We start from the raw sequence: 26,323 nt of genomic DNA, 5'->3' as shown, positions 1-26,323 counted from the left end.
ATGCGGACAAACACTAAAACATTTGCTGAATAACCCGTAGTGAACGCCTAGGTACAGGTTTCTCATTTTCCCCCCAAAGATAACATAAACCAATCCCCTACCCAAACAAAAGACAAAAGGGCTGGGGATACAGCTCAGGGGTAGAGGGGTGAGTTTAACCCCCAGTACAGGAAACAAAGACTAAGCTCAAAACAAAAACAGTACTATTGAGTGGAAGACCCCATGTGTGAATGTGATAGCATATTTAAGCTTCAGTTACGTTGTGATTTAAGGCATAAATTGAAGCTCTTATTTTTAATTTCCCCTCGGTTAAGGATTAAAATCCCACAATAAATATTACTTCTTTCATAGCACATCTTGACAAGAACAAAACATTCTGGAAAGGGCAAATAGCGAAGATCAGATCTTTGACAGGAATATTTTGCTGAAAACTGCAGACTATTTGACAGGGTTGGGAATAAGAAACGGGGTCCCCCTCCTGTGAGGCCGGGAGAGGGCATAGGTAGGAAGGCGGGAGCTCAGCTGTGACGTCACAACCCGCCCGGGCGCCGCGCCGGTTGCCATGGAGACCGCCCGGCCCGCCCCCCCCGCGCGCCCCGGCCCGGGTGCCAGCGGGCCTGTTGAGTTTGCTGACCCGGCCGGCAGGGTGCGGGCGGCAAGATGCCACGGGAGAGCGGCTGGCGGAGGCAGTGTGATCCCGGTGCCCCATGAGCCTCAGGTGCGGTCTCGTTCCGGGCCGAGGAGTGCTGCGCACTCCGCCTTCCCTTTTCCCGGGGCCTTGGTGGCGAGGGCAGCAAAACCGGACTAGAAGCCCGACAGAGGCGCGGGCCCACCTCCCTACCAAGCCGCGACGGAGAAGCAGCTCGACCCACAGCGCCGCCGCGGGGTTCCGAAGTGAGGGGCCACGGCCGCGGAGGGGGGGCGGAGGCCGGCGGGTCCGAAGGACGCCGGGGTGCAGCCTGCAGCCCCGCCCGGAGCTAGGGTCGGGAGCGGGCTCGCTACGGAGGCCGGGCCGGGGACGGGTGGGGGCGTGGTCGGTGAGAGGAGCACGCCCTTGGCGTACGCCCGGCCTGGGTGGAAGGGAAAGGGAGCCAACCGCTCGCCGCCTGCCAAGCCCCGCCTCTGCACTCTGCCCGGGGGGGCGGGGCCTGTCCTCGCCAGGCTAGCGCGGGCGCGACGTCTCGCGTTCGACCCCGCCCCCTGTCCCGCCCCCTTCCTGGCGCGCGCTGCTTCCTGAGGAGATTCCCTTCCCCCTCTGCGTTCGCATAGGGAGTCGGGGCCGGGCCGCCGCCACCACCTCGGCCGCTACCGCCACCTCGGCCGCCGCCATCACCTTGTTCCCCACCCCTCGCTATGGCTGAAGAGCTCTCCGCGGCCACTTCCTACACCGAAGACGATTTCTACTGTCCCGTCTGTCAGGAGGTGCTCAAAACGCCCGTGCGCACCGCGGCCTGTCAGCACGTGTGAGTAGACGTCGCCTCCCCCGCGCGGACCCGGGGGCCCCGCGCCGACCCCGACCCCGACCCCCAGCCCGGGCCGCGGCCTGAGCGGAGCCGACTCGCTGCGGCCGCCCGAGCGCCACCCTCAGGGCCCGCTCCTGCCCCTCTGAGCCTAGCCGCCTCCCCAGGGCTCCGGCCCGCGCCCCAGATCAGAGTCCGGCTTCCCCGCTGCGTCCGGGCCCCGCGGCCCGCGCCGTCTCCGCCAGGCCCGGCCGTGTCGCGGGGACCCGGGAGCCTTTGTGTTTGCTAGCAACCCGGTGAAGGCTGAGGTGTCGGGTGTCACCCCGCGGGGCACCGGTGCTCGCAGGCCTGCCCCGCTGTGAAGTTTTCTTCTTTCAGAACCTCGGTCCGTCCCTCCCGGATCCCAGAGCTCGTAATCTAACCTTCCAACCCTGCCTCGCAGACCAGCCGGGAATGTGTTGTTAACGTATTGTAAAGGTCTAGGCAGAGTTTTCTTCTTTCGCATGTGAGGCTGACAGGATTTCCGGATATTGAAGTGTGATAGTTTCCCTTTGTGTTACCTTTCTGTTTATTGTTACCCCGTTACAGCAGGAGTGGAGGTAAGGAGTTCTGTCCTGAGCACTGGACCAAGATGTGGCCCTAACTCTAGGGTGGAAGAGAACACAAAGGGCCTAGGGGAAGTGACATAGCATGTTAAGAAGAAGAACTTGAACATTTTGTAGGATGTCAGTGTCAGTAATGGCTGAAAGGAGACCTTCTTAAAAAGGTCCTGTAAATTGCAGTTCTGATAAACCTGGCTGATGACCAGAGTCCAGGGGGAACTTTCAAAGTAAACATACCAATTCCCAGGCTCCATTCCAAATTCACAAAAGAATTTCTGGCAGGTGGGGCCTGGAAATCTTTATTTTTCAAAAACACATTTGGTCTTTAAAGTTGTGCTTGCAAACAGCTGAAAAGAATTGAACAAGTTACAAGTTTCTAGATATTTTTTCTCCTTTTTTTGAGAGATGAAGGTCTGTCGTTTTGTAAACAGGAATTTTGGGTTCTTAATCACAGATTTTTTTTTTTTTTGAGACAGAGTCTCACTGTGTAGTCCAGGCTGGACTTGAACTTATCGTGATCCTCCTGCCTCAGCCTCCCTATTGGGGATTACAGGCATGCACCACCACACCCAGCCACAGATGATTTCTTAATACCCTGTTCCTCAATCCTAACTGCGTTGTATTCCTTTTTGTTTTCTAAATTATTTATTTATTTATTTATTGGTACCTGTGATCGAACTCCAGTCCTTGCGCTTGTGATGCAAGCGGTGGTACCACTGAGCTAAATCCCCGGCTGTATTCCCTTTTTTTTTTGTATTCCTTTTTGATACTGGTTGTGTGAGCCATAATAGAAATTATGCCAATTATGTTTTTTGATTTTTAAAAGAAATGACTGACAGTCTGAAATTCCTTTATTATTTTGTGTGACAAAGGCAGATTGTTAAAACATTTTAATATTAGACATAATTGTAAGTGCTGTGCTCCATTGAGTGGAAAGAAGAGGAAGAGGAGAGACAAGGGTGAGAAGAAGTGGTAGTGGCTGCTGAAGGTGTGTATATATGGTGGATCTTTTCTGGACAGAATCATTTCAGTTACCTTTTGGGTCATTGACCTAATAGAACTTACTGTAATTTTTATCTCCTCTCAAAATTCCATGCAGATTGCTCTAGTCAGCTTCCCTTGTGATAAATCAAGGATTATAATTTTGGTTGACCTCAAGGCTTTGCAAAAGAAATTGGAGGTGATAGTTTTGTTTGTTTGTTTTTAAATTCAGGACCTTTGTCAGATCAACTCAGTGGGCTTCCATGTGACGTAGAGTAGCACGTTACCTTCATTCTCCCCATAGTAGTGTTATAGTTTTGGTAAGAGTGAATTAAAGAGTAGGCAGAGGGAGGGCTGGGGATTTAGCTTAGTGGTGCCACCACCTGCCTTGCAAGTGCAAGGTCCGGAGTTCGATCCCCAGGACCAAAAAAAAAAAAAAAAAAAAAAAAAAAAGAGTAGGCAAGAGGGAGAAAATGCTTTATTTGGAAGGGGTAGTAATGGTGGAACAGTCAGACAATCAGGATTGCCTGGAAGAAGTTTGATGGAGGGCTGGGGATTTAGCTCAGTGGTTCTGTCCCCTGCCTGGAAAACACAAGGTCCCGAGTTCGATCCCCGGTACCAAAAAAAAAAAAAAAGAAGTTTGATGGGGAAATAGAAATATTTTTGAATAATATAGCTTGCTATGTCATTTACTCATCCTTTTTCACAAAGGACAGAACTGTGTCTTTTTTTTTTTTTTTAGTCTTAGGGATTGAACTCAGGACCTTGCAAGGCAGGTAGCAGCACCACTGAGCTAAATCTCTGGCCCAGAACTGTGTCTTTTAACAGATTGATATTTTGCTACAAAATCACCTTTTCCTTTTTCTCTTTTGTTTTTTGGCTGAGTGGAGTGCTGGGGATAGAACCCAGGGCTCTCAGGCATGTATACCTCCAGCCTCTAGAATCTAGAGTTAAAATATTTTTTTTAATTTTTGGTTTTTTTGAGACAGGATTTTGCTATGTAATTCAGGCTGGCCTCAACTTGTGGCAGTCCTCCTGCCTCAGCCTCCTGAGTGCTGAGACTACAGGCGTTTGCCACCATATCCCTAGAATCAGTTTTTGATTCATTGATAGAAAAGCATGATAAGGACTTCGGGTCACTGTGTGTTAGAAAATAAAAACAAATTTTCATTGCAATTGCAGTGACAGGAAAAGATTTGTGTGCCGATTGTCCTAGTCAAAGGAGCAAATTCATTATTCATTAGAATAATTTTACCAAAATATAAATTCCCAATTAATCCCCTTCATTCCTTCAAATAGAAACTGTTGAATGATTCCTGTCTGCTGGGTACAAAGAATAGTAAATATTCTTCCCTTGGAGACTGTTAATAGTCGAATGGAGAACTGTAGGTGTATGATTGACATGGAGGAGATTTAGGTAGAAAATTTTATGTGAGCATTGAAAGTGTGTATCTAAATCAATTTATAAACATAGGAATGATTTCCTTGGGAAATACCCTGATTTGATTTATATCATATTCTGAGGTATGAAGGGGTACAAAGAATGACTGGATCTTGATTATTCCGTTTGTCTGGAAGTAAAGAATGATAATAATGGAGATGGAGTTTAGAGATATTGGCAGGAATTAACTGTGTAAGCCAATTTGAATGTTTTCCTGTAAATCATAGAGACCTGTTAAGTAATTTTTGGCAAGGAGGCAGCCTGGTCAGTTTTAGAAAGTTTAGTGTCAAGCTCCAGTTTGGCAGTGGCGACTTGTGAAGATGTTGACACAGTTATGTGTCAGTGAGAGAAATGATTAGAACCTAAACTAAGGAAGTAAAAGTGGGAATGGAGAGAAAAGACTCTTGACATTTTAAGGATGTTGTGTAAAATTTAAAATTTGATGACCATATATTCAAGAGTTAAATGTATATATGTTGTATAAATCTGGAATAAAGGGAGCTAAAGCTTTGGGGGTGGGGGTGGGGTGGATGTAGCTGCCAAGGGAAGGTACGTAAACTGAAAGGTAGAAAGACTAGCTAGAATATAATGCTGGAGAAAACTTAAATACTAAGTGGAGAATAGTACAATCTGAGAAGAACAGAAGAACAGAAAGAAAACCACAATAGTGACCATGGAACCGAGAGAAGACTTTTAATAAGGAAACGGCAGTGTCAGCAAAGGGGTGAGATACAACGTTTTGAAAAACATGTAAAGACATAAGAATATGAAAGTTGAACAGGAATTCAAAATATGATTTCAGAAGAAACTAAGGAGTGGCATAGAGGTCAAATCTTTATCTCGATATTTTCACTTTGTAAGGCTCTATGAATCCCATCCCTGTTTTGAACAGTGAAGGAAATACCTCCCCTACACTGGTAAATGTTAGCTCCAATCCAGTGAAAATTGAATATAACAACAATGTTTTTGAGGCAGGGTCTCGCTTTGTGGCCTCAAACTCATGGCAGTCGAGTGCTGGGACTACAGGCATGCGCCACCATACCCCGCCTATAACAACAAATTTGATTCCTTGCTAAACTCTAAAAAACGGAAATCTAATCTGTATATGCTTTGGGGCATCTCTGAAAGGATCATTAAAAGTGAGTCAATACTGGGTTCCTACTACTCATTAAGCATGAATTTGTGTGATTTCCTAATTGACCTTCTTGAACTGTTTCAGCCCTGAAATTTCATTTTATTTTAACTTTTCCCCCTTTTTTTGTTCTCTTTGTTTTTGGTACTGAGGATTGAACGCAGGACCTTCCACTGCACTATATCCCCAGCCCTTTAAATTTTCTAAACTTTTGGGACAAGGTCTCCCTAAGTTGTTAAAGTTCACGAGCATGCGCTACCACAATTGGCTCAGTTCATATTTCTTTGAAAATATTACATTTTTATTTGTAATACTGAACCCAGAGCCTTGTACATGCTAGGCAATGGCTCTACTGTTGAACTACATCCCCAGTCTTTTTATTTTTTTAGTTTGAAATAGGTTCTTGGTCAGTTGCCCAGACTGGCCTAGAACTTGTAATTCTTCTGGCTCAGCCTCAAGTAACAGGGAATTAATTATAGGCATGTCATAGTTCTTAAAATTTTTATCGGTTTTATTGATACCCTCTTGGGTTGTCGTGCTCTAAAAATAATGCTTCTAAAAAGTCTTCTTTTCTACAGACTTGTTAACAGTTGTGAAAGCCAGGCTTATATAGGTTCTTGTAGATTTAATAAGTGGTTGCCTTAAATTATTTTAAGATTTTAAGATTGTCTGAATCCTCTTGACTTTCATAAAGTGGTATAATTTTTTTAAAAGTCCATGTTATTTATATAACAAAACTGGTTCAATTATAAGTCCCAAAGACATTTTTTTAGAAGTACGTTTTTCATAGTACTAGGAATCAACTCAGGACATGGCACTTGCCAGGCAGGCATGCTGCCACTGACCTAAATCCCCCTGCCCCCTTAAAAGTATTTTTTGAGAGTGATTTTGTTTATACACTAGGAATATAAAGGGTGCTAGATTTTTTTGTATTTATACTAAAATTTTGAGCATGCTGAGTTGAAAATGTTTTTTGTTCCCAGTGTTTCTTCATCAGCCTTTGGTTGGGTGAATGACTAATAAAAGTAAACCATCTGGGCCAGGGATTTAGCTCAGTGGTTCCGGCCCCTGCCTGTAGGCCCCTGCCTTACAAGCGCAAGGTCCCAAGTTCGATCCCTGGTACCAAAAAATAAAAAAAGTAAACCATCTGGCAGTTGCTAGTTTCAAGTTGGGAAAAGTTTAAAGATAACCTCTTAAGCTGTTTCAGGGTAATGCACTGTCCTAAAGATGCAAGCTCTCTTGATATACAAAAATCGTTTGGTAGTTCTTGATATGAAGCTTGTTTTCTTCCCCTTCTATGCTTTCTTTTGAAATAAACTGTATAGCAAGCTTATCTAGTTGAGCCCAAAACTAGATGAAGATAAGCAGTTTGATATCTAAAACGGCATGCTCTGTGGTACAGAGGAAGGAGTAGTAAACTTGGAGATAAAAAGAACTGAATAGCTTTCATGTGTATCTCTTTACTAAAGTTTATAATCATAACATTTTAAATCAGATAATTTGACTAAGGTAAGTGTCACTGGTTAGATTTGTAAGTTTTATAAAGGCAGCAATCCATATCTACTTTGATTTCCATGAACCAACTATAAACATTTCAGTATTTACATATTGAGTAAAAGAGTGCATGGGTTTGTGTTGACAGATACTCTGTTACTTAGCCAAGTCACTTAACACCATTCAGCCTGTTTTCTTGTTTGTGAAATTAGAGCAGAAAAGGTAACTGTTTCAAAGGTTTGTTGCAAAAACCAAATGAGATAATGCTTGCATGTGGTAAAAATCTTGCTAGGCCTGGTAGTACATGTCTGTTATCCCAGCTACTCAGGAGGCTAAGGCAGAATGATTTCAAGTTTGAGTACCACCCTGGGCAACTTTACCCTGTTAAAAAATAAATTTAAAAGAGCCTGGGAATGTAGTTCACTGCAAAGGCCTTGGGTTCAATCCTTAGTCCTTAAAAAAAAGGGAGGGGGCCTGGTAATGAAGCTCAGTGGCCTGCCTAGCATGTGTGAGGAAGTCCTTTGTTCAATACCTAGCGCGGGGAAAAAAATAAACCCAAATCTTGTATTTATATGTTTTAGGGTCATCAAACACAAACATATAAATTTTTTTTTTTTTTTTGGTACCGGGGATTGAACTGGGGTCCTTGCGCTTGTGAGGCAGGCGGTGTAGCCACTGAGGTAAATCCCCGGCCCACAAACATAAAAATTTATTGTTTCACACATCTAAATAAAAACAAAATCTATTTTGTAAATAAAAACAAATCTATTTCAGGTATTTTGGTTTGGATATTTAATGCCAGAGGAATTGTGAAAAGAGAATTGAGTTGAGACTCAAATTTTAAAGGTATAAAAGAGAAAATAGTCTGGGGATTTAGCTCAGTAGCACTGTGCCTGCCTTGCAAGCCCAAGGTCCTGAGTTCGATCCGTGGTACCTACCCCCTAAAAAGAGAAAATAAGACTATTCCTCTACAATCACTTTTGTCATATATATACTTAGAGACTTACTGGTATGCCTATAATAAACAGGTTATAAATGTATTATTTTCCTGTATTTTACAAAAAGGAAAGCACTCTGTACACATTCTTTTATGCTTTGTAGTTTTCATACACTATCTTGGAGCTCATTCTCATCAGCACATAAAAGGCTTTATTTTATTTTTTGGTACTGGGGATGGAACTCAGGACCTTGCGCTTGCGAGGCAGGCAGCAACACCACTGAGCTAAATCCCCGGCTAAAGGCTTTATTTTTTATGAGTGTATAGTATTTATTAATTAAACTTACCAAAATGGAATATCTGTTATTTGCTAATATTATGTTAGTAGGTATATTAGTCAGCTTTCTGTCACTGAGACAATACCCGATACCCATAATTTAAAGGAGGAGAGTTTTATTTTGACTTATGGCTATAGTCTGTTGGCCCTAGGGCAGGGTGGCCTGGCAGAGGGGCGTTGCTGAAGAAAAACTGCTCATTTCATGGCATCCAGGAAACAGTATGAAGGGAGGAGCTGGGGAGAGAGACATACTCTTTCAGGGTGCACTCCTAGTAACCCACCTCTTCTGACTAGACCCACCTCCCAACAGCTATACAGCTCCTATAATCCAGTCACCTCCCCAAACTCCATCTGTGACCATATCTGGATATAAACCTAGGAGTATAGCAGTCAGCAAACCAGAGGAAAGTAATGACCTTGTGAAATTTATGTAGTCTTCCAGTAGTCCATTGTTGGACATGTCATTGTTTAATCTCATATTTATAAACATTTAGTTTGTAATTTTTTTTTTTTTTTGTACCGGGCATCAAACTTGGTCCTTCCACTTTCAAGGCAGGTGGCGGAGCCACTGAGCTAAATCCCCAGCCCCATTAGTTTGTAATCTTGCTGTTAAAAGTAATACTGTAACAAAGTTGTACAGATGTCCCCTTGTATCTGTTGGGGATGCTTTTAGGACCTCTAGAATGGATGCCTGAAACTTGGAACATATTTTCTTTGTCTCTTATTTTTCCCTCCTTCCTTCTTTCCTTCTTTTTTGGGATACTAGGGATTGGACCCAGGGCATTCACACTGAGCTATATCTCCAGCCCCTTTTAAAATTTATTTTAAGACAGTCTAAGTTGCCCCAGGGTGATCTTCCTACCTCAGCCCACCATTATGCTTAATTACAGGTGTGCACTACTGTGCTCCCCAGCACTATAACAGTGTCAGTTAAAATGATCATGAAAGAAATGTTTTTAATTGATTCTGAACATCAAGGCAACCATGAAAGTAACTAAAGACATGAGAGGGGACTTCCAGAATGGGTTTAGAAAGTGGCAGAATGATGGGATAAGTGTATCCAAGTGTGTGTGTGTGTGGGGGGGGTATTTTGAGAGAGAGTAATAGCAGTGTATCTTCAACTGTAATAAACTTTTAAATTTAAACGTTCACTGTATGTTTTGACCACGTCATGTGCATTAAATACAGTTGAACAAACCAAAGAATTAAATGCCACACAGAATGGCAAACCTCTTAAGTTGTTCTTAGTTCCATTTGACCTCAAGTTCTTATATTCTTGTCCTTTCCTTTTGCATTTTATGTTTATATCTGTAATTTATCTGCCTCAATTATTATTTTTTTCAGTACCGGGGATCGAACTCTCAGGACCTTGTGCTTGCAAGGCAGGCACGGTGCCACTGAGCTAAATCCCCGGCCCAGCCTCACTTACTTCACCCAACCTCACTTATTTCAAAGTCCCCTATTTTAAAAATATTTGGGGTAAAGTGTTAATTAGGAACACTTTTATTTGTGGTGCTGGAGATCAAACCAAGGACTTCACAAATGCTAGTCAAATGCTCTACCACTGAGCTACTTTTACAGCCCTTTTTAAAATTCTGAGATAGGATTTCATAAAGTTTCCCACATTGACATTAAAACTTATGATCCCTCTGGCTCAGCCTCCTCTGACAGGATTGAAGGCATGTGCCAGCACAGGCCTGGCCAGAACTTCAATAATTTTTAAAATGTGTTGTTTATTCCGCGTTTTTGTTTTTGTGTTTGAGACAGTGTTTCACTGTGTAGCTATGCTGACCTCCCAACTCTTGTCAGTCTTCCTGCCTCAGCCTCTAGAGTGCTGGGATTACAGGGATATGCCACTGCTACTATGTTTGGCTTGTTTGGGCTTTTGTTAATACTCTGGGGACGAGGTTGCACAGGTAGTATATTCAAATTTTTCCCATACTCTATAATAAAATGCAAAATATTTCAGTATTTCATGTGTTGCATTGTATCAGAAGTGCCTAAAATACATACAACATATGATTTTAATATTTAGAGATAGAATTCTAGAATGTTTTCTGCCAGAACTGTACATAATTCTGTACATAACTGCATAATTTGTAGGCTGTTGCTGATAAATGTGATACTAATCTGATTTTTTTCCCTTGATAAGTGACTTGTTTTGTATTTTCTATCTGGAAACGGTTGCAAGTTGAATGTCATTTGAAAGTTTCCAGTGATCTATGTGGCTGAGACTTTTTAAAATTCATTATATAGGTCACACAGTTGTGTCTTACTCTGTAGACATATTTTTTTTTTACCATTAGAAATTCCCCCTTTTACTCTTTTTTTTTTTCTTCGAAAATTTTAAATTTTCTTTTCCTATCTCCTGTTTGGTGGCTGTTGAACCACTGGATTAGGGCCCATAATGTTTATCTCTCTTTTGAAATTTGTGTGTTATGTTTGGGAATTCCTTTTTAAAATTTTGCCAGTTCTTTTTTTTTGGTCTTTTTTAAGCTCAGTTAGATAATCTTAATTTTGCTATTTTAAATTAAGTTTTAGTATAACTCAATTAAAAATTTTAAAAGTACTCCTAATTAAAATTTTAATATAAGTATAATATATATACAGGAAAGGACCCCTATTATAAATGTCTAGTTTAATGTTCTGTTTTTTGAGACGGGGTTTCTCTATGTAGCCCCTGCTGGCCTTGACTCAATCTTACAGATTGAGTGCTGGGATTACAGGCAAGTGCCACCACTCCTAGCTCAGTGTAATGAATTTTTCCAAGCTGAACGTACCTGTATATTTGGCACACTTATCAATAGCTAAACATTAATAGCAGCAGAAGCTTCCCTACAGCCCCCTTTTCCAAAAAATCAATCTCACTTCATCCAGGATACCACTATCATTACTTTTTTTGTTATTTTTGTTTTGGCTTTTTGAGAGAGACTCTCACTATGTACCCCAGGATGGCCTTGAACTCACTTATGGGGCCCAGACTAGCCTTGAACTCATGATGATCCTCCTGCCTCAGCCTCCTGAGTGCTGGGATTACAGGAGTGTGCCATCATGCCTGCCCTGTCATTACTTTTAACAACATAGTTTTTGCCTGCTTTTTGTATTTTATAAAAATGGAATCATGCAGTTTGTGCTTTTGAATCTGGCTTCTTTGATTTGATATGTTATCCATATTATATATAGTTGTCTTTTTTTTTTTTTTTAATATGGTATCAGGGATCGAACTCAGGACCTTGTGCTTGCCAAGCAGGCACGGCACCACTGAGCTACATCCCTGGCCCTAGTTGTCGTTTTTTCATTCTCATGATAGCATACTACGATTTTGTTTTTAAGTATGCTTCAATTTATTCTTCTGTTGATGGACATTTTTTTTTTTTTGATGAACATTTTTATAGCTTTTAGTTTTAGGCCAGTCCAGAAGCCAGGTGTGGTGGTGTACACCTGTAATTTGAGCTACTTGTGGAGGCTGAGGCAGTAGGATCTTGAGTTTGAAGCCAACCTATACAGTGAGGCTCTGTTCTATTTTTTTTTTTCTGTTCTAGTATCAAATTTAGTTTTAGACAATTACAAATAGTATGTTGTGAACATTGTAGGCCTTTTTTTTTTTTTTTTTGGTGACATCTTCGCTACGTAGTTCAAGGCTCATGGCGGTCCTCCTGCCACAGCCTCCCGGATGCTGGGATTATAGGCATGTGCCACCATGCCCGGCCCTAGAGATTTTTCTTTTGATCATATGTATACTTCTGTTGGGTATATACTTGGGAGTAGGAATATCAGGGCTATAGTAGATAGCTGCCATCTATTGTATGAGTTTATACTCATAGCATCAGATGTGAATTTAGCTTGGTTCACATACTCCCCAACCTTGTATTTTCTGCCTTTTTCATTTTAGTCATCCTGGTGTGTATGTTGGGTTATCACATTTTTTACTTTCTTAATTTTTTTTTTTTGAGACAGGGTTTCACTATGCAGTGTAGACTGGCCTTGAACTTGCTGTGTAGGCCAGGCTGGCCTTAAATTTAGGGCAGTCTTTCTGCCTCAGTGTCCTGAGTGCTGGGATTACAAGCATATGCCACCATGCCTGGCTACTATCTTTTTTTTCTTCCCCATTAAGTTTATTGGTATATTTTAGGTATAAATACAGTTACATTCATCACTGGGATCTTGTACCATTACATGAGTTTCTTGGTTCTTATTTTTTTCCCCTTCCCTTGCCCTCCCTTCACCCCCTCCACCCTTCCCTATTTGCAAAGACTTTGTTTCCATCTTTTTTTCCTCTTCTCATATTTTTTCCTTTCCCTTTTTTCCCTTCCCCTACCCCTCCCAATTCCCCTGCTCTTTTAGACCTTTTCTTCCTGTTACACAATATCAGTTATACGTTTTTCAAATTACGTTATCAAGATCTAGGAGACATTACCACAGATTTTACAGAATTTAAAAGGATATAGAAAGCATATTACAAAAATCTTTTTTGAAATAAATTTGACAACTTCTAAGAAGTACCTTGGAAGACAAATTAATGAAACTAACTCTGGAGGAAATATAAAATTTGAATAGCACCTATTAAAGAAAATATATTCCTAGCTTGAAAAACCTACCTATATGAAAACAGCAGGCTCATAAACATTTTAACTGATAAATTATATCAAACATTTAAAGCAGAAAAAAGAAGGAACACTTCTCCCCTCATTTTAGGAACTCAACATTGTGCTAATCCTAAAACTGGATAAAGATAATAGAAGAAAAAAGTATGAACATAGATAGAAATGTGTTTAACAAAACAAACTATTAGAAGTCAGATCTGGCAGGATGTAGAAAGTGGTTTTGTTATAGAGATGGCAGTGTTGGTTCAGCATTGGAAGATCCACCCCCAAAAGTCATTCTTTTAACAGAGGAAAGGAAAAAGCCATATGATCCTGTCACTAGTTGGAGAAAAAGTACTGGACTAAATTCTACAGCTATTCATGGTAAAAGCTATCAGTAGCCTAGAAGTAGAACAGAACCTTCTCAACAGATTAAAGACATGTACTCCATACTTCCAGTGAGAATGCCTTATGTGAATGGAGAACATACAATGCTTTCTCCTTAAGGTGGGGAACAAGGGCAAATATGTTTACTCTTTATCTGTCCATTAAAGTTTGAAACCTAGTCCCCACCAAAATAGTCTGGCAATGAAATGACACAATTAGAATAGGATTGGCACAGCAGGAGCAAAATCTTTATATGTAGATGAAATGATCATCTCCAGAAAATACTAAGAAATCTCTAGGAGCCTCTAGAACTTGTATTTGAATTTTCAGGATTAGAAAGCACAAGGTGTATGTAAAAATTCAGGTCTGTGTATACTTGCTATAAATGAAGAATTGGATATTGAAATTTAAAAGTTATGTAGGAGTACAAAGGACCTAGAAAAGTTAAAAACAAAAACAAACAGTGTTGGAAGACGTTTAGTACCTAATTTTAAGACTTCTAAAGCTACAGCAATCAAGGCAGTGTTGGTGTAAGGAAAGACATATAGATCATTTGAATAAATCAGAGAATCTAGAAATAGAACCACACATATATGGTCCACTGAGTTTTGAAAGATTATTTAACATTAGCATTTTACAGAATATAAATTCGATTCAAGAGCCGAGGAAGAGATAGTCTTCAGCAAATGGCACTAGAACACCTGATATCCATATATAAAAAATGAACCTCATCCCTTTATTTCCATACATGAAAATAACTTGAAGAGATCTATGAACCTAAATAAGAAAGCCTGAAAGTATAAAACTTTTAAGAAGAAATTATAAGGGAAAATGTTTATGAATTCAGGGTAGGCAAGAACTACCTAGGATACAAAAGACATGATGTATAAAAGAAAAAAATTGATAAATGAGATTCCATCAAAATTTAGAACTTTAAATGACATCATTAAAATTAAAAGTAGGCCTTAGACCATATTTGCAGTGCATATAACCTATGACCAGAATATATAAAGAAGTCTTAGAGCTCGTTAATAGACAACCCAATTTAAAAGTAGACATAAGAAGATGATAAATAGCCAGTATAGTACAAGGAATGGTGTGCAGCTCTAGAATCAGAAAAATACTAATCAGTACAATAACAGGCTTGAATTATACACTCATTAGGGAGAAGAAGTTAAAAGTTTTAAAAGCCTTGTCATGACTTTTTTTTTTTGGTACTGGGGATCAAACTTGGGTCCTTGCGCTTGCGCAGCAGGTGTCGAAACCACTGAGCTAAATCCCCAGTCCATGACTTTTTCTTTTTGTTGGATTCTCCCCCTTTGCATTTAATTTGTCACTCCCAATGGATTCATTCTGCTGGGTTCCCTGGGGTTGTGATCCTTATTGTCTTTTCCTAGGGTATTGTCTAAAATTTTTTGGAGTGCCAGTTTGGAATTTATGAAGTTCCTGAGGTGCTCTTTATCATGAAAGTATCTTATTTCTCCATCAATTTTGAAAGATAGTTTTGCAGGGTGCATCAGTCTGGGTTGGAGGCTGTTTTCCTTTAGGGCTTGAAATACATCACTCCAAGCTCTTCTTGCCTTGAGGGTTTGCATTGAGAAGTCTGCTGTGATTCTAATGGGCTTTCCTTTCTATGTGATTTGTTTCTTTTCTCTCACTGCTTGTAGAATTTTGTTCCTCTGTTGGATTTCTGGAATCTTAACTATTATATGCCTATGTGTAGATTTTTTTTGATCAAGGCTATTTGGAGTCCTATATGCCTCCCTTATCTGTCAGTCAAGTTCTTTTCCTCTCCTTGGGAAGTTTTCTGCCATCACTTCTGTGAACAGTTTTTTTATGTCATCTGCACACTCTCCTCTTTCTTCATTAACTCCAGTCTTATGTTATTCTTCTTTGCATCGTCTAGCAGCTGCTGGATTGATTTCTCATGTTCCTTTACAATTTTAAAGCAATTTTTCTTTTCCTGGTTACTAAGTGCAGTCTTTTCTTCTATATCTGAAACTATCCTCACATTGGTTCATTCTGCTGCACAGACTTTCGATGGAGCTTTTAATCTCCTGGAAATCTGTTTGCATCTGTTTTATGGATTCCATTTGTTTCCTATGTTGGGATTCCATCATGTTCCTTAGATCCTCTATGTTTTTATCTGTGTCCTCTCTAGATTTATTAATCATGTCTTGCACTATGAGCACAATCTTTGCTATTATCTGAGTAATTATTTCTGATTTCATTTTTCCCAGATCCTCTTTTGTTGCCAGTTCAGAGAGTCCAGGTGGTTGAGTATCAGATTGTTCCATCTCGTTTCCCTTTGGGGTTGCTGTAGGTGATCCAGAAGTCTGTTTTTGAGGCTTGTTTATGTGTCTTCTCATTTCCACGGTGTGGGGGGCTGCTTCACCTTCTCTGCCCTAGGAGCTTGGAATGGTGGCAGGGGAGCTTCCTTCCATGTGCTGGGACTGGCTCCGCCTGGCTACTATCTTAATTGTTGGGGCAGGTGGTGGAACCACTGAGCTAAATCTCCAGCCCTGTATCTTAATTGTTGAATAACTGAGATTTGAAATATTTATCTCTTCACTTTTAACTATATCTTTTGTCTGCATTTAAAATTTTCTGAATATTTTATTTATAGAATTATTAAATTATCCAGCATGTTCATTAATTAACTCTAATGGTTACTATTCTACTTGATTTCTTGCAGTCAGGCACCATCATTTTTATGCATGCTTGCTTCTTTGTAATGATTTTTGTGTTTTTTTTTTTTTGAGACAGGATTTTGCTGTGTATTTCAGGCTGGCCTTTACTCACTGTGTAGCCCAGGCTGGCCTTGAACTTGTAGCAATCTCCTGCCTCGGCCTCCCAAGTGCTGGGATTACAGGCATGTTCCACCATGCCCAGCTTTTTGTAATGAATTTTGTTGGTGTGGGTTTATTGACAGTTTTAATTCCTTTTTCAAAGTTTAGCTTAATAACTTGGTAGTAGTTTTACCTTCATCTCTTTAAATATTCTCTGTTAGCTTTGGTAGTAAATTTGGCTTCTATAACATTACTTAGCTTTGGTTCTTCTCTTTCTCTTACTCTTCCTTCTCTGGACACTCCTTTAAATTGTATTTCTCTGAATTGTTTCTTAGTGCTCTTCTTGTAGGGTTTCTTTTTTTTTTTTTTTTTTTGGTACCAGGGATAGAACTTGGGTCCTTCCGCTTGCACAGCAGGCAGTGAAACCACTGAGCTAAATCCCCAGCCCTCTTAGTGCTCTTCTTACCTTGTCTTTCCTGCATAGTTCCTTCAAATTCCAGATCCCTATTTCCACTTGTTTACTGGGTATCATTCATAGTGATTTTTGTGATTATTTTTTCCTCTGTCAAATAATTATTCCAATTTTATTTTATGTTTTTTTTGTGGCATTGAGCTTGAACTTAAGTCTCACATATACTAGTCAAGTACTCTGCCAAAGCTACATCCCAAGGCATTATACATTGTGTATAATAAATAGCCCCAGGCTGGCCTTAGTTTGTGATCCTCTGCCCTCAGTCTCTGTATTGATTTTTGTTTTTTGGGGTTTTTTTGGTACTGGGGTTTGAACTTGGGACCTTGAGTTTGCAAGACAGGTGGTGGAACCACTGTGCTAAATCCCCGGCCCCTCAGTCCCTATTATAGCTGGGATTATAGGTGTGCACCATGGTGCAGGGCTCCAGTATTTATCTGGTATGTACAGTCACCTTTTATATAGTCTTCTAAGTTAGAAGTGCCTAGGTTTGTTATTCTACAACTGGTTCAAAAAATTATTATTATTGTTATTTTGGTACCTGGGATCGAACTCGGGACCTTGAGCTTGTGAGGCAGGTGGCGGAACCACTGAGCTAAATCCCCAGCCCAAAAAATTATTATTTTTAAAAACATAGTGGCAGGGGATTTAGCTCAGTCGTTCCGCCGCCTTCCTTGCAAGCCCATGGTCCTGAGTTCAATCCCCAATACAAAAAAAAAAAAGGTTACTCTCTGTCACAGCTTCTTTCTAGATGTCCCTCCACAGCCTCATGTGGTCATAGGTGGGGCTTCTCAGACGTGGCTGGAGCTAGTGTGTGTGATGCTTGGATAAAGGATGTGTAATTACTAAATTATTCCACTGATTGGCTGGGCGTAGTTCTGGGAGAGGATAATGAGAAGGCCCTTCCTGAGTGTGAGTACTACTCACCCTAAGGGCAGGTATCTTGAATAAAATATAAGGGACAGAAAGAGGGTTGTTGGTTATTACTTGCTGCCTTCTGCCTGCCATGAACTATTTCTCCTCTGCAGTGTCCCTCTGCTGTGCCACTCTGCTATGGAGCCAGCCATCTATGACCTGAAACCTCTATGAACTGTAAGCTAAATAAACCTTTCCTCCTTTAACTTTGGGTTTCAGATATTTTTGTCTTGGTTAAGAGAAAAAGTAACCAAGACAGAGTTTGCTACCAGAAGTGGGGTTGTTGCTGTGACATTACCTAGCCATGTGGTTTAGGATCCTTTGGAACTGGCTTGTGGGAAGACTTTGAAAAGGTTTGGAGATGTTGGCTGAAAAAGCAGCCCTGGAGTGCCTTAAACTGTACTTGATGAGAGATTCTGATCATAGCTCAGAAGACCAAAATGCTGATAGAAATGCTGCCAGTAAAAACCAGGCTCAGGACGTTTCTCCTGGGAAGCAGGACTGCATTGACTGTTGGATTCCAGATGATGTGTGTTATGCCTTGGCAGAAAGTTTGCTGCACTTTGCTTGTGTCAAGAGACTTTGCTGAGACTAAGATTAAGGGTGATGGACTGATTAATCTGGCAGGAGAAATTTTAAGGCAGTCTAATGTTGAGGCTGCATGGCTACTGTTAGGGGCTTTTAGCCAGATTTATGTTGAGAATCAAGAGCAAAGAGGCCTGCAGACTGATTTAAAATGTTTTGAGTTTGGCCAGAAAGGAAGCTCTAGTAAAGTTGTTGGCTGCAAAGAAGAAACAGAGAAGAAATTTGTCACTGAAAAGACTAGCAAGAAAAAGTCAAGTATTTCAGAAAAGAACAATAGAAAAGATGTCTTGTGGACAACGCAGGAACCAGCAGGATGCCACCCTTCACAGCCTCCAAATTGCAAAAATGAAAGACTTCTTTGAGAAGAGAGCCCCAGAACACCATGTTCCAGAATGGCAGTGGCCTGGAGAAGTTTTTCTTTGGGTTTTGGATCATAAACACTTGACCTTTACAGCCAAGAGAGAAGGAAGCTTGGCTATTGCTCCAGCTAGCGGCAGACCTTGGCATCATCTCCCTGGTGCTGGTTTTAGGTCCATGCAGAATGCAAGAGTTGGAGGGTCAGGAAGGCTTCTACCCAGATTTCAGAAGAAGGCTTGAGAGACCAGGCAGTATGCCTTTGAGAGGGTGGTGTGTGAGGCCGTGTGAAGCTGAAGATAAAGTGGAGACCCCAGAAGTTTGGAAAAGCCAGGAGCATGAATCGTTTGAGGAAAACTACAAGGAGGGAGCAGAGCTGGCCCAAGAGAGAAGCTGTGGAAGCTAAAACCACCAGCAGTGCCATAGGGGCAGAGCCACTCAAGCCTTCTGGAGTTCACATCTACATTGCCTGGATGCTGAACCTGGAACTACGGGACTTAGTGTTTTCCCTGTTGTATTTTGGACTTGCTTTGTTCCCATTCCTTTCTATCCCTCTGATTGTACCTTTTGGAATGGCAATGTCTAGCTTGTGCCATTGAATGTTGGAAGTGTTTAACTTTCTTTTCATTTGCACAGGGGCTCTCAGCTAAGAGTTTGCCTTAAATCTCAGAGGAGACTTTGGACTTGGATTTTTCAGCAATGATGAAATTTATTAGGACTTTGGCAACTCTTAGAGATGGACTAATTGCCTTTTGTTTTTGTTTTGTTTTTGGTACCAGGGTGGTGCCACTGAGCTAAATCCCTAGTCCTGGACTAATTGCCTTTTGCATAAAGGGAGGTACATTCGTCTTTGAGGGGGAGAGGCAGAATGTTAGGGTTTGGGTCTGCATGTCCCCCCAAAGCCTGACGTCGTTACAGGTGGGGCTTCTCAGACATGGCTGGGTCTAGAGTGTGTGATCCTAGGATCAAGGGTGTGTGATTACTAAATTATTCTATTGATTGGTTTGGCATAGTTCTGGGAGAGGATAATGAGAAGGCCCTCCCTGGGTGTGAGTGCTACCCACCCTAAGGACAAATATCCTGAATAAAATATAAAGGACAGAAACAGTGTTGTTGGTTGTCACTTGCTGTTGCTGCCTTCTTCCTGCCATGAGCTATTTCTCTTCTGTGATGCCCCTCTTCCACACCACCCTGCCTTGGAGCTACCAACTCTGAACTGAAACCTCTGTGAACTGTGAGCTAAATAAATCTCCTCCTTTAACTTGAGTGTCAGGTATTTTGTTTCAGCAACAGAGAAAAGTAACTAAGACACTCCCTCTGTATATTATATAGGCAATCACAAACATTGAGAGCTGTTTTCTGTAAAATAAAAATCTTGTTCCTCCCTCCTACACCCACTGTAGTGGAGTATGTCATGATCTAATTGTTTCCAGTTGTTTTTGTTGGGGAGAGGGTAGTATGTAAGTCTTCTCTTTTTTTCATTTTCAGCCCCTTTGATTAAAGAATGCAGATGTTAGCCAGAATGAAGTATTTAAATGAAAAACTTTTTCAATTTTTAACTTAAATAATTAAACTTACAGCTATTGTTTTGTAAGATTGATTACCTGAATTTCTAGAGTTAGCAAAGATCAAAATGGCACTAAGGCTTTTGGGACACCCACTAAGGCAGTGGTGACAAACCTATGGCATGTATACTTCAGCAGGCTGTTTGTTTAATTGAAAGCTTTAAAAGGTTCACCATCATGCTCTAAGGATTTTGATAAATACTGAAATATTGTTGTCTGGAAACCTGAAACATTCATTTTATTGTTTCTTCACTAACACCTGTTTATTGACATTTTATAGAAGTACATAATTATGGAGTAAAATTTGATGCTTATTTAAAAAATTTTTTAGTGTGACAAGTGATTTTAATGTATGGTCTTATTTGGTAACACTTTTTTTTTTTTGGTACTGGGCATCAAACTCCGGACCTTGCGCTTGCGAGGCAGGCTAAATCCCCAGCCCTGGTAACAGTTTTAATACTACTTTAATGGTATTAGCTGCTATTTATTGAGGATTTTCCTGTTTGTCATACATACAGTGAATAGTAGTTTACATGCATCATGTATTTTAATCTTCTTAACAGCTCAAGTGTAGATACTTTTATAATTTTGTAGGTGAGGAAATTGATTTTATAGGGGGAAAGTGACTTGTTCAGTGCTATCTGCTTAGGGAACTCAGGTTCTGTGATCTCTTATTGTACTATTACCTCACTTTTGTTTGTATACATGAGGAATATTAAGTTTATTTTGTATGTATAGGGGATTTGATTAAATGCATTCTTCCTTTGAATCTCAAGTATAGGTATCTGTGATTTGTGTAGTTCTCTTAAAAGGAAAATGATCAAACGTGGTTATTGGTGATGAGCTTAGAGAAGAAGAAATATTTTTATTTAGTTTGGTTCTGCTTAGATTATTGGCTGTAAATGTTTAAAGCTGGAAGTGTTCTTAAATATTTTTCAAATTGTGTTTCTTTGTACATTTGGGAAAGTTTTAAGTATCCTGATCAAATAAGTTTGGACAACACTTAATAGTTTCCTCTACTAGAAAAACTTAACTACATCCTAGAGTTTCTCAAATCTGTGTACTCTGTTTTTGTTTTTGGCACTGCTAAGGATCAGACTCAGGGCCTCACCTATTCTAGATAGTTTTACACGGAACTACCATTGTAGACCTGTTGTGCAGTCCTTTTGTAGTAGACCTAATCACATTTCGTGGAACAACATTTTGACACACACCAGTTTGAGACAAATCTAATGTCCATCTCTTCATTTTTTTATTTTTTATTTTTGGTATTGGGAATCAAACTCAGGGCCTCGTGCTTGCCAGGCAGGTGCTGTGCTGCTGAGCTGCATCCCTGGCCATCTCTTTCTGTAAAGGGAGAAAATGTGTTTTGGTGTGCTCCCCCCAACGCCAGGGATCAAACTAAGGACCTTGTGCTTGCCAGGTAGGTGCGGCGCCACTGAGCTACATTCCCAGCCCTGTGTTGTTTCTTATAGCTACTAAATGGCAGAGCCAGAATAAGCTTCAGTTCTTTCTTTGGACCATATTTAACATTTACTTTTCATATACTCGGTTAAAAAATTGTAGAGCAGACTTGAGTATAGTTTCTTTCATATTGCCTTCTATTGCAGTTACTACTCTTATTCTCTGAGAAATACATAAATAGCTCTTGAATTTTTGAGATATACAGGGTGTGGAAACAGTGTATAAAACACTAAAAAACTGGATATTTAAAAACTAAAAAAATTTATTGCAATAAAAGACACATTGGCATTAATTCCCCTCAAAATATCCCACCTTGTTTCAAACACACCTCGTTGTTCTTACCACTTTCTGAATCATTTCTGGAAATCCTTTTTCATGAGTTTTCTTTTTGTGGCTGCCTCAGTATCCTGAATCTATTCAAAACATAGCAATTTCTCTCACATAAAAACATGTGTCCTCATCTACCTTAGTGGCTCGGACACCGTGTGGCTTCTGGGTTTTTCCCAAAGTCAGTGACCGAGAGGTAGATATTTTGGATGAATTCAGGACGTTGAGGCAGTCATAAAGTGTGCTATGGACACTCATGAAAGAGGATTTCCAGAACTGCTTCAGAAAATGGAAAAAATGATGAGATAGGTGTGTTAAAAGCAAGAGGGGAGTATTTTATTTTTTTTGTACCAGAGATTGAACTCGAGACCTTGTGCTTGTAAGGCAGGTGGCGGGATGAGGGGAGTACTTTGAGGAGGATTAATGTCAGTGTGTTTTTTACAGTAATATTTTAAAATGTAAACATTTACTGTATTTTTTATCACGCTGTATGTATGAATAGCCTGACTTATTTAGCATAAATGTATATCTATAGTCACTTTTTTTTTTCTTTTGGTATTGGGGATCGAACTCAGGAACTTGAGCTTGTGAGGCAGGCGGTGACAACACTGAGCTAAATCCCCAGCCCTCACTTGTTTTTAATTATGAGTGAAAAGTTATTTTTTTCTGTGTTTAACATTTAACAAATGTTTGGTTCAGTTTCTGTAGAAAATGTTTCCTGACTGCAATGAGAGAAAGTGGAATACATTGTCCCTTGTGTCGTGGAAATGTGACTAGAAGAGAAAGAGCGTGTCCAGAACGGGCCTTAGATCTTGAAAATATCATGCGAAAGTTTTCTGGTAGCTGCAGATGCTGTGGGAAACAGGTAGAGTCAATGTATCACAACCCTTTGAAAGTAAAGTTTTACTCTGAAATTCTTGTTTGAATTCCCTGGGTGAATGCTATTTTCAAGAGAAAGATGTTATTTATGTTGGGAAGTAGATAGAAAAGCCCAAAAAAGGTGTGGCTATAGAATTTACCAGCTTAGAAACTTTTTGGGAACAGAGACTGACCAGTAAAAATCTCTGAATTTGTCATAATTCTTATGATGGTATTTTCCTCAAAGTACTTGCTCATTGATTATTTTCTAAATTAAATGACCATTTAGCCCATTTGTACCCCATTGTGTTACAGATTCAACCCTTAAGTAGTTTTTTTTTTTTTTACAGTAACATCATTATTGCAACTTTACACACAAAATGTTAGTAGTTTGGCCATATGGATATAATTAAGGAACTTTCTAGCTGCCCACTTTATTTATGTGGTTGTCTAAGAAATCACACAATAGTTTACAGAGGAATTTCGTTCATTTTTAAGGAACAGGTGGAAAAATCAGGTGTTGGCAAATAACCAGCATTGATTCTCTGATCTTGACTTCATTGTTCTATTTGGAGAAGGAATGAAATGGTGAGGAGTGGTTAGGCGTTGAGTATATCTATGTGCCTATAGATTTATTGTACACATTTTTTTCTAACAGCTTAAAAAGTCACTGAGCAAAACCAGTTGCTATTTTTTGCGTTCATACAAGTCAACTCTGCTTTTCCATCTCTTTGGAGAAAGTGTTGAACTGACTGGGCATTGAAGTGTAGCTGGAAAACATACTTGAGAGGTTCTGGCTTTACTTTTCAGTAAGAAACTGAAAAATATTCCTGGTATTAACCTGGGAACTTCATTTTTTAAAAGTACTTTGAAACCCTTCCAGGCTATAGCAGTTAAAGAAATGCCCAATAGCCTGACGCAGCTTCTTATACTTTTTTTCTTTTTTTTTTTTAAATAGTATCATTTCAAGTGTAAAATTACTAATTTTTTTTGCAGTGTTTATAGAAGATAGACTCTTGTCCATGGTCATGGTCTCTGCATCTACAGAACAAAAATGCATTACCTATTTTAGTTCCTACTTAAGAATTAAGGAGAAGTAAAAAAAATTTTAATATATGTTATGTACATGTATCAGCTCCCCATGATGAATGTAATTACGTACTGCAAACATGTACTAATAAAAATAAAACATTTTTTAAAGGAGTATATGATTATTTTTTAAAAGATATTGCTTAAATGAAATATTTAATATTCTTATCCTTTTTTGTTGACCATATTGCAAATCTTAAGTTCTATTTTAAATTAAAAATCACAGTTTTAATCAATAATTTACAGATTAAGTTTTATCGTATGAGACATCATTACAAATCTTGTAAGAAGTATCAGGATGAATATGGAGTTTCATCTATCATTCCAAACTTTCAGATTTCTCAAGATTCTGTAGGGAACAGGTAAGCCATATTTATTTCTAAAAGTAGAATTTTTGTAATTGAAATGGAATTAGTTTTTAAAAATTTTGTGTGTTTAAATTTACTTAATGTAAATTAAGTATCAGAACTACATGATTTGCCTTCAAAATTTGTTTGGCATATTTAAAATTGTGTATAGATTAGTTGTATCTAGACTGACTTCATGATGTGCTTAAGCTTGTATTATTTAAAATCATTCCAAGAATGTACAATTCTGTTAATAAAAATTCAACTTTAGAGTTGAAGATCTTTTTAAAAAAATTATTTTTCAACAGAAATGATTTGAAATCTAGAGAAAAATCCCTTTCAGTAATGAGCTTGAAAATTAAATTTTTTTTTGGTACCAGAGATTGACCTCGGGACCTTGGGCTTGCAAGGCAGGCAGCTGAACCACTGAGCTAAATTCCCAGCTAAAACTTGATTTTATTGTTTTTTAACAAATAGAATTAAAGTTATTTGAAATTTTTATCCTGATGATATCATATAAAAATTGAGACTTAGTACTGTTTCTTCTATTTTAGTCTCTCTCTTTTTTGGTGGTACTAGGGATTTAATTTAACTCAGGGTATTTACCCTGAGCTACATCCCCACCCCGTATTTTTTATTTTGAGATGGAGTCTTAACCAATTGTCCTAGTGTTATTCATTGAGGAATCTGTTCTTTCCTCACTAATTTAAAATGCCCCTCTGTCCCACACATCTCTGTATCCTGTTCCTTTGGTGTATTTTTTATTGGTCTGTTACTGCACTATTGCACTCTGTTAATTCCTATGGCTTTCATAGTAAGTCTCCTATCAGGGCAATTTCCATTTTTGTTTTACTTTTAAAAATGTGCTCGTCTTGACCTTTGGTTGTATAAATGTTTTATTATATCTTTTCCTAGTAAAACCTTAGGGTTTTATGGCTAAATAAATGGACTTTTTGTGCTTAATAATCTTATTTCTTACTAATGGATAGGAATATTATAAATTTTTATCCATTATCTTGTGTCTAGCAACTTTGGTTATTTATTAATTATAATAGTTCTAATAATTTACCTATAGGTTCTTTTAAATTTATTATTTTTATTTATTTTTTTTTGTCTATTGCTTTTGTGGTCTTGGTGTCTTTTTTTTGTTTTTTGGTACCGGGAATCAAACTCAGGACCTTGTGCTTGCGAGGCAGGTGGCAGAACCACCTAAATCCCCAGCCCGGTGTCTTTTTAATTTAATGGTTCATAACATACTTGGTTTATTGTAGTAAATAGGCTTTCTGTCCAGTGTTACACAACAGGCATCTTTTTCTTATTCCTGATTTTAGTGGGAATGTAATCTAAAATTTTACTGTCAAGTATGATGCTTACTATAGTGACTAACATTGATATTCCTTTTAGAGTGTTAAAGTAACTTTAAGAATATCTATACTCTATATCTATATACTGTATATGCTCCATGATGATTACACCCAGAATTTGATTTTTTTGCTAAGTGGTTCTACTCAGAATAATTTATGGAATTTACACACAAATATACACATTTGGCTTAACTGATGTTTAAGGTCTAAAATACAGACCCAAATATTGGGTCTGATGTCTGGGTTCTAAAATACATATTGTGCTGGGTGTAGTGGTGCATGCCTGTAATCCCAGTACTCGGGAGGCTGAGGCAGGAGAATCACCGCAAATTTGAGGCAAGTCTGGGCTACTTAGTAAGACCCTGTCTCAAAAAAATAAAATACATATTGTGATTGTATTTTTAACAACTGATACAAGTGAGCCAGGCACAGTGGCATATACCTTTAATCCCAGCACTCCAGAGGCTGAACCAGAAGGATGTCAAGTACAAGGCCAGCCTGGGCTACATAAATGTGGCTAGACCCTGTCTCCAAACAAAACAAAGCAGAACAAAACAATTAATGCATTTCTGGATGGTAGCCCAGGCATAATACAAGGATGACTATGGGAGACTACACTGATGATATTGCCAGTCATACTGGAAAGTAGAGAGTTATGAGAGAGCAAAGAAAGCACTTGAAAATCAGAAGTTTTATAAGCTGAGTAGTTCCTACCTATAATCCCGGCACTTTATGAGGCTGAGGCAGGAAGATTGAGAGTTTGAACCCAGCCTAGGCAACTTAGTGACTTTGACTTTTAAAATTAAAAATCAGAAAAACTTAAAGATGGCTGGGGATGTAGCT

General features: G+C 39.4%; 1 protein-coding gene across 9 annotated transcripts in view; it reads left to right on the top strand.

The window, feature by feature from the left end:
- The first annotated feature begins 571 nt into the window (after nucleotides 1-571).
- The window catches only part of Rnf138 (ring finger protein 138), a 35,965-nt gene continuing 10,213 nt past the window's right edge, over nucleotides 572-26,323 (top strand). For 2 of the 9 annotated variants that reach the window (XM_087193693.1, XM_087193690.1), the window contains exons 1-5: nucleotides 572-718; nucleotides 1,270-1,463; nucleotides 21,320-21,454; nucleotides 22,522-22,687; nucleotides 24,016-24,131. In XM_087193693.1, the coding sequence (XP_087049819.1) occupies nucleotides 1,354-1,463; nucleotides 21,320-21,454; nucleotides 22,522-22,687; nucleotides 24,016-24,131 (527 nt within the window). In that variant the 5' untranslated portion in view covers nucleotides 572-718; nucleotides 1,270-1,353. Of the gene's footprint in view, nucleotides 895-1,269; nucleotides 1,464-1,857; nucleotides 2,060-21,319; nucleotides 21,455-22,521; nucleotides 22,688-24,015; nucleotides 24,132-26,323 lie in introns of those variants that run through there. The other 7 variants (XM_087193704.1, XM_087193711.1, XM_004853110.4 and 4 more) reach the window with 7 other exon arrangements.

This window comes from Heterocephalus glaber, unplaced genomic scaffold, assembly GCF_053883595.1.
Source record: "Heterocephalus glaber isolate CG9 unplaced genomic scaffold, H.glaber_assembly_v1.0 deba00000331, whole genome shotgun sequence".
NCBI lineage: Eukaryota > Metazoa > Chordata > Mammalia > Rodentia > Bathyergidae > Heterocephalus > Heterocephalus glaber.
Note: the sequence above shows the minus strand (reverse complement) of the source record. Positions and strands in the feature narration are given on the sequence as shown.